The 15,634-nt window shown below is 28.3% G+C and overlaps 1 protein-coding gene across 1 annotated transcript; it reads left to right on the top strand.

The window, feature by feature from the left end:
• Nucleotides 1-223: 223 nt before the first annotated feature.
• On the top strand, nt 224-14,391 carry LOC147806852 (26S proteasome non-ATPase regulatory subunit 3-like). The gene is made up of 5 exons (XM_087167322.1): nt 224-340; nt 3,227-3,309; nt 10,770-10,939; nt 13,308-13,486; nt 14,239-14,391. Exons 3-5 carry the CDS (start codon nt 10,813-10,815, stop codon nt 14,308-14,310), a joined length of 378 nt encoding a protein of 125 aa, XP_087023448.1. The 5' UTR covers nt 224-340; nt 3,227-3,309; nt 10,770-10,812; the 3' UTR covers nt 14,311-14,391.
• Nucleotides 14,392-15,634: the final 1,243 nt, after the last annotated feature.

Here is a 15,634-nt window from a genome sequence, read left to right as displayed (position 1 = left end):
TCAGTAAGTGAAAAAGAGTTACTTATGAAGGATTTCTGCCGAAGTACTATGCTCTCTAAAATTTAATTGTATCTGATTGCAAACACGTAAAACTACTGCTCACTGTGCAATAACCAAATGTAAACTTATTATTTCCGTAATTGTAATTTTTTGCTGGAGTTTTAACAACTCCTTTCTTAAAAATTTTTTTAGTTAGTAAATATAGCTAATTTCATTTGTATTTTAACAGAAACTGTTTATGATGGATTCCAATGTAATACCTATTACATAAAGTTAGAATTAAGTGCTGATGGAATTAAGTGCTTGTGGTTCCAGCAGCAATAAAGCTTATGTTTGGAAAGTAAGTTTTATTTCATTTTACCTTATCTCCCACATTTCTTTGAGTTTAAACAAAACATCAAGACAGGTGAAAAAGAATAATTTAGTTCTGGGTGTTAAAAAGAAAACCTAGAGTTTTCAGGGAAATTCACAATCAGCTATGAATATCCATGGAGTTTTTGCAATTAATAATGATCACTCATTTTAACAAATCTTTTTCAATCCATTATATGGCATTACGAAAGCTTAATTCATTGATGCTATTATTTTTTCCCTTATCAGCAATGTAATTTTATAAAATAGTTCTTATTTATAAGCATTATTTCCCCTTTTATTTATTTATTTAAATTTAAGATATGCTTCTTAAAACATTAAATTGATAACTACCAACTCTACTGGTTTTTCCAGTAGACTACTGGATTTTGTCAGTTTCTCCTAGTCAACTGGTTTCATAAAAATCCTGGTTCTTGTATATTTTAGAAAATTCACTAAAATTGGGTAAATTTCCTGAAAAAATCCCACCTGCAATAAAAATTTTATGCAGATTATTGCTTGCTTGAATATTTAAATAAATGTTACTAATACATAATGAAGTGAGCCTCATTTTTAAATATTAGTTTAAAATTTTTTATTGTTCTAAAATGTTAAGTTTATTTTCATTCCGAATTTGCTTTTTAAATAATTAAATAATCTTTTAACTATCTTTGATGAATTAAATGCCTCTTTACTATTCAAAATTATGAGTTAACATTATACATATAATTTCAAGTTCATTTAATTTTAATCATAACTGGAAAATATGGCAGTTTTTCTATTTTGATGACTATAAAATCCCTAAAATTTCCTCTGCGTAAAATATTTAGTACACTTTGCGACAATTATCATGAAATTTACATTATTTCATAAAATCTACTGGTTTTTTTCCTATCCATGTTGGCAGCTATGTAAATTATTTAAACACTTTCTGAAATTAGTTTTTTTTTTGACTTAATGATAATGTATTTAATCAACAAAAAATAAAGTCTTTATTTATTTATTTTATTTTTATATAATGAAACTCTTTAGTTACATAATATTAAATAAATTTATGTGGAATATATTATTATTTTTACTTTTAAAAATATGCTGCATTTATTTTTAATTTTTTATACATTTAAAAGTTAACTCCAAAAAAATAACTCCGCAAAATATATAAACAATAATTTGATAAAATTAATTTTTATTCAAAGACTATAAATGCTTAGCTTTCAGAGGTGTTAGATTTCATTATTAGAGATAATTTGTTTTTAATACATGCAGTTGGATTTCAATCATGGGCTTAGAAATTGAAATTTCATCTTAATGTTCAGAATGTGATGTTAAGCAATTTGGAAAGTTAAGTTTTCATTTATTTTTATTTCTATTACGTATTACTAATCAGCCGCATTATGTTAGTGTATGCATGTGAATAATATGTTCTTAAATACTTGACGTAAAACATTATTACCCTTATTTTATTGTCTTGAGATGCTTATGTGCAAACATGTGTATGCATGACCTAGCTCTTTCTTAATAGTTGTTTTGCACTCTATTAACACTTGATATTTGTTTAAATATACTTCAAATGTTATGTTGTAAAATAAAATATGCAATTATTTTAATACTATGGGGAGATTTAACTGGAGTTATAAGTTCAGAAAAGTCAAACTTAGTGCTCTACACAAATCTTATCGGTTGCTTCTTCCAGGACTGTAAGTAACTGGATGAAATGGAAAAAAACTAATAGAATTGTTCTGCAATAAGTATCATAGATATATTTCAAGCTTAAATTTAATATTCCAGGAATTGACTGTAGTAGAACAGAATTAATTAAATAGTAATATAATTTATTTAATGCAATGGAATTTAAATATAATATAGTATCAGAAAACAAACAATTTTTTCATAAATACTTAAATAAGAAACAATTTATTTATTTCTGTTTTATATAGAGATTTAAAATCAACATATATTAAAGAGTAGTTTTTGAGTATTCATACTTAACAGTATTTGATTATTAAAAAATAGCGTCTTATTTGTAGTTTTAATTTTTTAAGAAATTGGTTAGGTTCAATTTTAATAAGTTTAATTCAGTTTAAATTTTCACTTATTTTAAAAAAAGATCTATTAAATAGAATGGAAATTACTAGCATTATTTAAGCTAAATTGCAATTAAAAACTGATGAGGAATTTTTAAAAAAATTTTTTCTTCTTCCATTTATTCTATTTAAGTTAGAAGATACCTCTTTCTTATGGCACAGTTTTTTTCCACCGGAAGAAACTTGTCCCCCCCCCCCCTGGCGTAAGGTCTAATGTTTGTAACTGTAGTTGAACCAAGGTATTGATTTCAATTTTTCTCTATTTGTGTTTATCAATAGTAGAGCTATAAGTTACAAATTATTACTGATGTTATTATTAAAATATGCGAAAAACTGAATTGCTTATTGTAAAATTTAAATCAATGATTAACGCTTAACCCATCAGAAATATCCATTTCGTTTTTTGCTCATCCCTATTTAATTAATTAATTAATATTTGAAAAAAAAACTATATTAACATCAACTGTCATTCACTACAAGTTTAAAATTAATGTATTTGAACTTGAGTGGATAAATAAAAAGTATTTTGTTAACGATTGAAATTTTGAACAAGATAATAATAGGGAGAGTGTGAACTCATAGGAGGAATTGAATAAAATCTTCTCCTAATATAATTGTTTTAAAAAAAGTCTATAAAGTAAGAAAAGTTATATTTAAGAAAAATTGCAATTTGTGTTTTAGCAGAATTCTTACTTTTTAATTTATTTTCATAATCATGTATCATTTCCTCTTAATCATATTTTCTTAATCATATATGATCAATAATAGAAGTATTTATTGTTATTTAATAGGTTAATCTACCTGGTTATCCAAAATGCCGGGACATTCTTCTGAAGTTACTACAGTAGCTTGGGGATCGCATGATGTTACAAAAGTATGTTATTTTCTATGTGTATTAATATATGTCTTTCTTTCTCATGTTCCAGAAAATTACCTTTCTTTACGTTAAGGGTGGTAACTGCTGAGTAAACCGGTGTATTATTTTTTTCAAATATTTTTTAAGGAGATGTAAGCAATGAGCAAATTTTATGTGCTTAACCCTTTCCACCCGATTTTTGCTGCATTGAAATTTAAGTATTAGAATCAGTTTATGTTAATGCTGACATATTAAAATAAGTGTACTGTGAGTCTAGAGTTTTCCTGGAAATCTCCTGCGACAATATATTTCAATTGTCTTGAATATTGTAAAAATACCTATATTGTATGGGAATGAAAAATAAAAATAATATAACTGCATAAAATTATTTATTCTTACCAGAAGTTAGAATAGTTACCAGTCTTACCAGATGTTGTAGAAATGAGAAGTTGCTGTTTTGAAATAATCAAAACAAAACCTAAAATTTTGTCTTATAATACTTGTATCACTAATGGGATGTATTGTCCCAATGGTAATTATGATTGGCACAATATTTCCCACAAAACAAAATGTGTCAGAATTTCTCCATCTGATACTAAATAGGTACAATTATTGCAGTTTGTCTACGATTAGAACTTCCCCTGCCACAAAGTCTGAGGCTGTCTGCTGCTATGGAAGCAAGAATAGCACATTTCAGGAAGGGTAGCTTCTCTTCACTCAAGGGCTAACACAGTTGACCAAAAAAAAAAAATATTACCTTTCTCCCCCCCCCTCCCTCTTTCTATATCCCTTTCAAAATCTGTCCTAAACCAGGGGTCTGTCCAGGCCAAATTTAGTACCCTTTTAGCGGTACCTTCACAAATTCAACTTTAGGAAAAATTTCACAAAATACTTTTTCTTAAAATGTTATTTTTGTATCCCGTAAGAAACGATAAATCTATACTTTTGTGTTGATTTTTTAATATAATTTTTCATTTTTTACGAATTATGTCTAAATTTTCACAAAATAGGTACCTCTCAGAAAAACCTAGACAGACCCCTGTAAACAATGACCCCATACCCCTACATGAAATAGTTATACCTCGTTACCATAGTCACCCTCATGGGTCCAGATAAATGGCTAGGGGATTTCTTACTTTAGAAAAACTATACTTAATACGAAGGAACAATTTTTTTCTCCAAAATATAGTTGTATTCAAAAAAGATGTTACCTCAAAATTCAGAAAATACATATATTAAAACAAAGTTGACTGACATGCTCACAAACAGAAGTTCGCCATTATGAAAATTAGAGTGTTACCAAATTCCTTTAGTCATATTTTTATTCGCTAATGTCTAAAGAAACCTGAAAACATAAAAACCCATGCAAAATTGGGATCTGTTTATCCATTAGAGAATAAATTTTGATCTTTGAGACATTTATATTCCTTTAGGGTCGAAAGGGTTAAAAACTTGATGGAAATTTTAGAGGTAAAATATTTCTTAAATATTCAGCATTGCTAATTTACAAATCTTCACTGTAAACTTAGGTCATGGAAACATTGCAGTCATTGATCAACTCAGTATTTGCAAGGACCAGTTTAACATTCTTATTTTTTCCTTTCAAAAAACCAGTTTTTCCCAATTAAAAAATTTTGTTAAGCAAAAATTTCTAAACATCATCATCAATGTCTGGACAGCCCTGGGTGGGCCTTAGCCTTCTCAAGAAGTTTTTTGCAGGCTAACCTTTTTCTTGCTGGTGTTTTCAAGTTTTAGTTTTTAAGACCAAAGTGTCTTTTTCTAGGCCAACTATCCAAATCAAATTCGGCCTGTCTCTTTTTCGTGTGCCAACTGGTCTTGCATTGAAAACTCACTTTGTGGTATGATCTTCATTCATTCTGATAACCTGGCCTGCCCATTTAATTCTTTGTCGTTTAATAAAGTTAATAATATCAGGTTCATTATATGAGTGATAAAGCTCTAAATTTGTTCTTCTAAACCGCACACCATTTTTTTTACAATTCTTCTAAAAATACTCCAGGTCTTTCTCACAAAGGTACCCAACATAACCTCATCCGTACAAGATATGGTTTTTCTAAATACGTGTAGCTTCTAAATATTTATGAATTATCTCTAAATATGGATAATTTCGAAACATACTTTCCCAAAATTGTAATGCTGGGTTGGGGTCAAAATAAGGGTTGCTAACTTTTTACGCTTTTTGAGAAAATTTCTTCTAGTGGTAGCTAAGTTAATTTTTTGATTTATCATTCTTAGTTTTGCAAAATTGAATTTAAAGTTTCTTTTTTCCTCACCGACTGCATGTAAATGATTCAAAAGTTTACAAAAATCCTTGCTTTGTTGTGGCTTCCTCGTGGTGAGGCTTTTTAAAATGTTGGTAAAATTACCGAAAGCTTTAGTTTTTAATTGTGTACTACCCTATAAAGGTGGCTTAGAAGATCAAATCTAGAGCTTTATCACTCATATAAGGAACCTGACATTATTAACTTTATTAAACGACAAAGAATAAAATGGAAAGGCCCCTCTATCAGAATGGACGAAGACCGTGCCACAAAAAGAGTTTTCAATGCCAGACCAGTTGGCAGACGAAAAAGAGGCAGGCTGAATTTAAGACAGATAGATGGTCATGAAAACTAAAAACTGGAAAACACTAGCAGGAAAAAGTTTAGCCTGGAAAATACTTCATGAGAAGGCCAAGGCCTACGCTGGACTGTAGAACCATTGATGATGATGATGACTACCCTATAAAAGCTTTTACAAAAACTGTAGTAGTTGATAGTCCTGCATATGTAGGTTTTTAAGAACCGAACATCTTTGTACTAAGGTAAAGACTTGCCTATTAAAGGGCATGAAGGAGTAATATCGAGCTTCGAAAGGTTATACAAAAAAAGTACATCAAAAATTAGTTATGTTCAATGTCTATATAGCTGTGCATATTTCAAGCCATGATAATTCTCTGAGTATATAAACATTTAAAAATAAGAAAATTTATCAATATAATAATAATGGAAATAAGATCACAGAACAACTGAAGTCAATATCATTGCATAAATCATAAGGTCAGAGAACCCTCATGAATTTAAAATGAATAAAACCACTCTAGATATAAAAATCCAAGACTTAATTATACAATTTAGAACTAGTTAATAAAATAACTTCGATCAAAAGGGATCGCCAAGGCCAACTGGCCCTCATGAAATTATTAAAACTACTAAAAAGTCCGAGGACCCTTATAAATTTAAAACCCAAAAATTTATAAAATAGTGCACATTAAAACCAATCGTAAAATAATGCAAATATGTAAACTTGCTAGGATAATTAAGATAAGAACACATGATCAGAAACCTTAAATATCTCAGATAAAAACCATGAAAAAATAAAGTTAAATCTCAAAAGGGAAGCAAAAAGTATGGTAATTGTAAAAGCAGTTGCTAAAATGTTTAAAATGTACAAAGTAAAAAGGTTGATGGCTAAAGCCAATTAAGATCAGAAAGAGAGACACCCAAGATGGAAATCGCTGGTTTCGAGATTATGATAGATATGCTGTCGGCCAGAACAACATCTATGTACTAAAAGGAATTCTGATTGCTTGAACCACCACTTCCTACATCCAAATATTAGTATTATAAATATTTAGATCTATTGGTAAACAGAAGTAATTTTTTCTAAGTAATCATTATTTAGAATAACATTTACAATATTATGTAAGTTCACAATTATTATGTGAATTCACAATTCACCGGGCAGATATATTTAATACTATTTTTGCTTGCATCTCATTGTACACGGAGCTGATAAATTATTTAACAGATCACTTTAATGTAATTTAAGACAGTATAATAATGTTATTTGTACAAAAATAATAATTGCAAAACAGTTAATAAGATTAGACCACTTTTCTAGATAATTTTATCTTAAAATTTTAATGCAGACTTACATTATAATAATAATAAAAAAAATTCTCTTAGTTTAAAACTCTTGAGTTAAAAGCGTAATAATAATAGTACTTGGAAAATAACTTTAGATAAGGGTTAAAAAATTATTTATAGAAAAACAAACCTTTATAACTTTAATTAATTTTATACTGATGACTACCAAAATAATATGGAAATGATGAGGAAAAACTGTGTGTGGATCCTACCACGTGATTTTTCTGCAAATAAAATTACGCGGTCAATTGAAAACCATTAGATTCTTATCTATAGTAAGACAATATAGTAGATACAACATTTTTCCTTTAAGTTGATTATATATATATCAGGGGTTTCTAACTGGGGGGCCGCATCCGGCCCGCAAGGCTTTTTTTTTTTGTGGCCCGCGAACTAAAATATATCAGTTGTCATTTTTTTTGCGGACAATTTTTGTAAAAAATCTATATGGGTTGAAAATACTTTTCTCGCTAATAAAAACCTAATTTTTTCGTTTCTGTGAAATTTAACATACCAACGGTGCAACGAAATTTTTTTTTTCAGGTTTTGCACCCAAGAAAATATTTATTCAAATACAAAAATAATCGTGTATGTTGCTCTTTTTTTTTTTTTTTTTTTTTTTTTTTTTTTGTATTTTGTGAATATAACTTAGCATGTGCGTATCAGAAATTTTCTCGATTTAACTTTTTGAAACCACTCATTTTAGACGAAAATATTTTCACACACATTTGTAAATTTTAAATTTAAAATGTAAATATCTATTCTCTGGTGGTTGCAGCCGACAAACCTCAACTTTCTCTTTGAATATTTTGTGTGCTACTATGTAAGTTTAATACCTTAACATTTAGATATCTGTTGCACATTAATTGCACGTTAATACATCGGTGCACATTAGGTTATTGTAGTCCGAATTTTTATTATTTATTTAATATTTTTTAAAATATTATTAATAACAATTAAATATTTTTAAGAATCTACTTCTTATTTTAATTTGTAATTCAATACTTTTGTTTTGTACAACTTGGTAAAACTCTGACAGTAATATTTAATGTTCCTTCAAACATAAAAGCGTCCTACAAAATTTTTTGATAAAGTTGCGGCCCGCCATTTGATTTGTGCTTTTAATTGTGGCCCCCGGCCTCATGCAAGTTGGAAACCCCTGATATATATGATGTAAAATTATAAAAGATTGCATAGCATTTATTTTTTATATGTAGTTAGTTTATGAAAATAGAAAACTTATGGTATAGTATTCTGCTTACAACATAAACATATTTAATCCTTTTTAGATTTAAAAGTGTAAATAGCATTTAGCTCTAGCCTTTAATTATTTATTATTATTTCTAGTAAGCAAGCACATGTTGTGAACTTCTTTTGTTATAAAATAAATACCCAAACTTGAGGATATGTATAGGGTGATAATATATGTTGGCTTATTATCATGTGTTTGCATCTAATATATTTAGCACTGTGGATAAAGTAATCGATCAATTTTATTACTGAAAAAATTTATTTAAAGATTTTAAAGAAATATATAGTTGCAGTTAATATTTTAAAATTATTAATGGATACTAAAATTTATTTCAATTTCATATTAACTCACAAAAATCAGGGATTGCACATGGAAAATGAAAATTTTTGCTAAAAATCTGTAAGAAGAAGTTAATAGCCTAAAAATATTGAAATTTTTAGGACTTTTTGAACGTCGTATTCTTTTTTATTAATTTGTTTCGTACAAAATTGTTCATATTTCTTCCCTATATTGAAGTTTTATAAAAATGTATTAATTGTAATATTTTAATAATTTTTTAAGATGCAATTATTATTAAGATGCAACAATTATTATGAGAATTTTGAGTTATTTTGTGGATGAAAGCTTTTAAAACTAACTATTTCAAGGCATGTGGTTGGTTTACAATAAACAGATTTTTGTTGAAAATTCTTAAAATTTTTGAATTCTTCAGGGTTGCCACAGGCGACTAAAATGCAACTATTTTCAGCATGAGGTGACTATGGCAACTTTTTGTGCCTGAAAAGGCTAAAAAAGCAACTATTTTCAAGAAAAGGAGACTATTAGGAGATTTTTCTGTACTCCTAGCAATGTTTTTTTTTAGCATAAATTGGGTTGACAACCTGCAACCCTGTGAAATCTTCTGAACATACTGAATTTCTTTTCTTAAAAAATAAAAAATGTAAAGTAAAAATAATAAAATTTAAAAAAATTAAATAAATAATTAAAAAATTAAAAATTTTCAATTGCAAATTTGAGTCATCACTTTTTAATGCGTTCAATTTGCACAGATTCTATCGTAAGTCTATTTCGTTTCTCGATCGCCTTTTCAACTGTTTTTGCTACAAAATTCTGCACGATTTTAAAAAACCCAATTTTTAATACGATATTACAATGCATGAGTTTTTAATTTGAGTAATCACTTTTCACAATATATATATGCTAAATCAATTATGGTAAAAGGGAAAACTTCTTAGAATAAGTGTTTTTTTATGTAAAAATTTAGTGCTAGAACACTAACGTTTATAAAAAAATGATCTTATTTACCACCAACTTGACAAAATGGATCATGGTGTATGACAATTATGTCATTTAATAAAATTTTAGTCTTATTTTGGTTCTTATTTAGGCAACTATTCTCATAGTTCTTGGCAACGATTTTCATGCTCTAGGCTTCTAAAAGCAACTATTTTTTTCATTTTCTTTCTGTGGCAACCCTGGAATTGGAGTTCTTTACTTTGAGGGATTTCGTAGCTTTCTTCAAAGTTGACTTATTGCATAAGAAAACTTGCATACTGGTTTAAATTTCAGTGATTAGTGATTGGATTTCCGTATTGTAATCTATCGGAGAATAATCAATCGCTAAGTCTTGGCAGTTTCCGGTGAGCTACCCGCGAGATACTAAATGTGAACATGATAGAAAGGGACCAACTCGAAAGGTATAACTCTAAGCCACCCCCAAGCAAACAACGTTGTTTTTTTTTTAATTTGCAAGTTTAAAATCTATTTGGCACCTTGGCCATTGCAGTTGGCGCTCCAGATCCTGATATGGAAATATTCCCAGTATTTCATCATTCAAGTTGTAGGTTAGTTTAAAATTTATAAGAATTAAATATTTAAGGATCCTAATTGTTTATCAATATAAAAACTAGATGGTAATATTAAATTATAAATGCTTGGTTAAATTCATCATCTGGTGCATTCCTAATTTTCAATAATATCGTGGTTCTTTTCAACCACTTTCTGTTTTTTTTTTTAAATTTAAAGTCCTATCAGCGTTTAAAAATACCTAAGTACAGGTAAACATAACATCTATAGAGATCTCACTTATTTTTATAAACATAGTACTTTATGATAGGTTTCTATTGCTGCAGTTAATATTTTATTTGTGGGGTTGCAGGTTTGATGTAAGTTGAATCTTTTAAATTTATTATGTTAACCATGTATGAAAAAGTTTAAATAAATTTTAAGTATTTTGTCGTTTTTTTTTTAGTTTTTCAATTTTAAGAAATAAAAATTCTTATCCATTTATGTTTCAGGCACAAGACATCAAATGTTGTATTACTATAATGTAATGACTATATGGTTACTTTTTATTTTTCAATGGCAATTCAAGACGTTGACTTTGAAATGACTTCAGAGGATGCAGATAATGCAGCTGAGAAAGAAAAGGCTTCCAAAGTTGATCTCGAAGCTTTATCACTGGCTGGTAAAATAATTTTTTTCTTTAGTTTTTTTAAACTGTTAATTTTAATATATCAACTTGAAAACACTTGGAGTAGTTTATTGTCAAATATTTAAAAACTTATGACCTTTTGTCTATATGTAACACTATTTTTTTGTATTTCTGTTTGCATAATTTCGTTATTACTGATAGTGTTTTGACTCTAACATGACTATTTTATGAGGTTTTTTTTAATTTATTTTATTAACTTCTGAGTAGGTATGAGTTTAAACAGACAACTTTTAATATTAGGCAGGAGTTATTTAATTTATAAGTGCATAATTGTAAAAATCTAAACTATCAATAATGAATTACTTGTCTATTATATATACTGTTGTTGTCATATGCCAATTTCCAATACTGACAAGCCACTTTTAAGGCGAAAGGTACATGCTTCTTGTTTTCCAGTTGTGCCATCTGGGGCTAAGAATTCTGCCATGCAGATATGTCCTAACCCGTTTTACAGGGAGGACACATTCATACACCATTCATCCGCAGGTTGTAATTTTGACCTAAACCAGAGCCTGTCACCCTTTCGTACAGGGGGGTGGGTGGAGTGGAACTCTTGACCTTTAGGGCATGGGCCCAACGCCCTTCCAACCAGGCTATCACGGCCTTATATATACTATATGGTGATGCCATCAGAGGCATTATATATTTCTTAAATTTTAAAATTTCAATTGAACCACTTATTTAAATTTCAACACATTTTATCAAAAATAGTTATAAATATTTTATTTTCTTAACAATCAATGTAGTGGCTAACTTTTTAATTCAAATACAACTGTAAAACTCATTAATTCAATGTGCAGGTTCTGCCACTGTTCCATTATCTGTGCCTTTTACGGATGTTAAACTGCATGTTTGAAAATTTATAACATCGTTATGGCAGCAAAGGTGGGATCTCCAAACTCTCAATAAGCTACATAGCGTTAAAACCAATTTGGACCATTTGCCTGTTCTGCACCTGCGTAGTTCAGACATTAAACTCACTCGACTGCGAATCGCTCACACCCGGTTAACACATCTTCATTTGCTGTTCGGAGAACCTCCCCCAGTACTTGTAACGTTCCTCTCACAATTCATCATATTTTAATAACGTGTCCATGTTTTAATCAACATCGTTTAAAGTTATTTGGTAGTTCCATTTTATGCATTCAAGATTTGTTGGATGACATTCACCATCCTAACATTTTTGCATTTTTACGTGTCGTTGGCATTTTTAACAGCATATAAAAGTCTTAACACATCTACTGTTTTATACACTCTTGTAAATATCTTACCACCTTTGTACATTTTACTCACTTCATGCTTTTTATACTGTATTCATACTTTTTATCTGGTTTTATTCATACCTTTTATCTGATTTTAATTAGATTATCTTGTCTTAATCACCCACTAGTACTATTTTATCAATTATAATTGTGATACAATTAAATTTTGTATGCACCTAGGTTTTTAAATGAATTTACCGTATTGTTTGGCGCAGCATGTCCTCATCTGGACCTTCCGCCACTAAACCCTACATTCAATTCAATTCATTAATTCAATGTCACAACTGCAATGAGTATCATATTCTATTTTTAACTCAATATTCTTTAAGCTACTTTATTTCTCTTAACCACAGAAATCTTTCAGTTAAAGGGGTATATTATTTCTATCTTTTTTTGTGTGTGATTAAGATGTATGAAAATTATTTTATATTAATAATGCAGGGTTAACTTTGTATTAGTTAACTTTGCAAGGTTAACTTTGGGTTAAAATATTTAGTATGTTTTAAAACAGTTAAAATTTCTATTTTTAAAATAAACTGAATTTTTCCTTTGTCAGTTAATATTTTTATTGCACTATATTTTGATACGTAATAATCCTTCATATAATTACCACTTAATATTTTTTCTTTCAACATTTTTAACTTCTCAGTTTTCATTGTTTACTTAATTTAACAAATTTTGTTATTCAAATTTACAAAATACACAATAAAAATATTTATTGTTAGTTCATTAAATATCAAAATCAATTGAATGTTCAATGGATAAGATTAGAATCTATTCTTAATAAGTGATTAATTCAGCTGCAACATTTATTTATGATGTCTTTCTATGCAATATTTGTTTATAAAGTTAAATGTATTTCTATATAATGTCTACATGTGATTAATGTAATGTAAGTTAAAACAAGTATTTTAAAAATTTAATATTTTTTTCACAATAAACAATAATAAATTGATATAGAAGTTTAATAGACATACATATGAATACATTATTCTTATATACCTATACGATTTCAGAAATTTAGAGCAGGTTAAAAGTTTGATAATTAATTTTTAAATAAATATCTCCTTTTGTTTTAGATATAAAGGAACACCTGGTTTTCATAGAAAAGTCTGTAAACTCAAAAGAGCCAAGATTCATTCTTAGAGTTGTAAGAGCTCTTGTGTCTATCAGGAAGCGCTTAACACCAAAGCGTAAAGTCTTTTTTATTGTTCATTCGTCTCAACAAAAAGATGTACTGCTTGGTTTCATGAATGAGGTAAGTTTTTAATTTCATTGATACTGAATTTCTTTATGTTTTAAATTTAGTTTACAATTTTATTTGAAACCAGTTAATATTTTCTTTACTTGGTCGCTTCTTTATTACATTTTTATAAAAACAAAATATTTTAAAAAAGCAATTATATTTTCTAATATTTTATTATTCTAAGTATTACATTTACTGTATTAAATGTTTCAAATATTTATGCAATCTTGTTTTTATTATTATTGGAAATACACTTTATTATGGGCAAAAATAAGTTTTGCCATTGTAATAGTACAAAATGAATAATGTTGATTTTTATATTTGTAAATTTTAATAAAAAAAACTGTAAGCAACTACATACTAAAATTTGCCAATATCTGACTAATTTTGTTTACTTTCTGAACTGTGTTGCATAACTTAATTGAAAAAAAAATTTTGGCATCTCTGCATTTATAATTAAATATACTAAAATATACCAAAATAAGATTTAATTCATCTATTTTTTTCTTTGCTAAAAAAATTTTTGATAAATTATATTTTAATACTGATAAATTTTGTTTTTGCACTGCATTATATAAGAATAAATAATGCAATATTAAAAATAATAATAAACTTTTTTAATAAAACAAAAACTTGTCCTCATTTTGATCGATAAAGAAAGATCGATTTTTCGATCTAAAAAGATCGTTTATAATCAATTAATTACTTTAAAATTTATATCTCGAACTTCTTTTATTATAACTAAAAATATTTTCATTTTTCAGGGTTTTCCATTATTTGGGATGCAGCATGAACAAGTTTGTTACTTTTTGTCCATTACATTTGTTATTACTTGATACCAATTATATGTTTTTGAATTTTTAAAAAATGTAATTCTAGAATACAAAGAAACATGAACAATCAAATTAACCTTCTGTTAGACGCGGACTTGTTTTCGACATGGGTTGTCGCGTTGCACCTATAAGGTGTTTTTGATTTTTTTAAAGTCAAGTGACATTTATTCTAGTTTAAATAGTTAATTGTTACCTAGTTAAGATTCTTTAGATAGATAAAGTATCAAAAAACTTATTTAATTAGTAAAGTATATTAAAAAACTGTATCACAAATAATTGCACAACATAAAGAAAAACAAAGAAGAGTAAAATTGTAAAAAAAAAACATTGAGAGTTTTGTATATCAGAGCAACTTATTTCAATATCACATGTTAGTATAAAAATATTATCTTGGAGAGGCTGTCTGATGCAGAACTACCTTCATGCGAACAAGAATTTTTGCTACAGGTCTTTACAAATTGTTGTTTCATGACTAAAACATTTCTCAGGTAGCACAAGTATACTTTGTATTTTTTCATTGTTTATTTTTTTGACATGGCTCGCACATTTTTTTTTTCTTGGCTTGATTTTCAAACAGTGAATTTTCTGCGGCTTGAGAAGTTTGGTTTCTGCCGAGATTTCTTCACTATCTGAAATCATAAAACCATCTGCCCGTTCAAGGCTAACGCCTACACACATAACTCTGAGTGAAAAATAAATCCACAAACTCCTCCATTTTGAGATGCTGGACAGTAACTCAAAATATTTATAACATGCCAAGTCTGGCACTTTTATAGATCACCCATACCGAGTTCTTTTTAGTTGAGGTGATGTTGCTGGCTGTTGTGGTACAGATGGTGAGTCAGTAGTGGACACTGGAGCCTTCTCACGAGTTGGTAAAATTTCTTCCCAAGTTTTCGCAAAAGTATCAATGACTTCGTTTAAATCCAGGCTTGATGCGGTTTTGTTTTCAATTGCTTTTAGCAATAAATGTCGGAGTCGAGTTTGGCCCATATTACTTTTTAAATAATTTTTTATTATTTCCAATTTGCTAAATGACCTTTCAGCTGCTGCAGAAGTGACAGAAATTGTAAAGAATAATAACATTGCTGTAAATACTTCCGTTAGGTCGCATTCTAGCACTCCATATTTGCTCATTATTTCTTTACACAATTGGTGAACAGTCCGTGCTTAAGTTAGTTGAGGTAAAACTAGGTGGTAAATATTAATAAATTGAAGTGAAAAACTAGGGCCTATTATATCTGAATATTTTCTTTGGAATTCGTCACACTTTTGTAATAAAGTTGCTTCATCAACATGTAATAAAAATGTTGGTGTTAGAAAATCG

Source organism: Parasteatoda tepidariorum, chromosome 7, assembly GCF_982258835.1.
Source record: "Parasteatoda tepidariorum strain Cologne lab strain chromosome 7, Ptep-v5.0, whole genome shotgun sequence".
NCBI classification, from domain to species: Eukaryota; Metazoa; Arthropoda; class Arachnida; order Araneae; family Theridiidae; genus Parasteatoda; species Parasteatoda tepidariorum.
The sequence above is the reverse complement of the archived record's forward strand: the minus strand, read 5'-3'. Positions and strand labels throughout refer to the sequence as shown.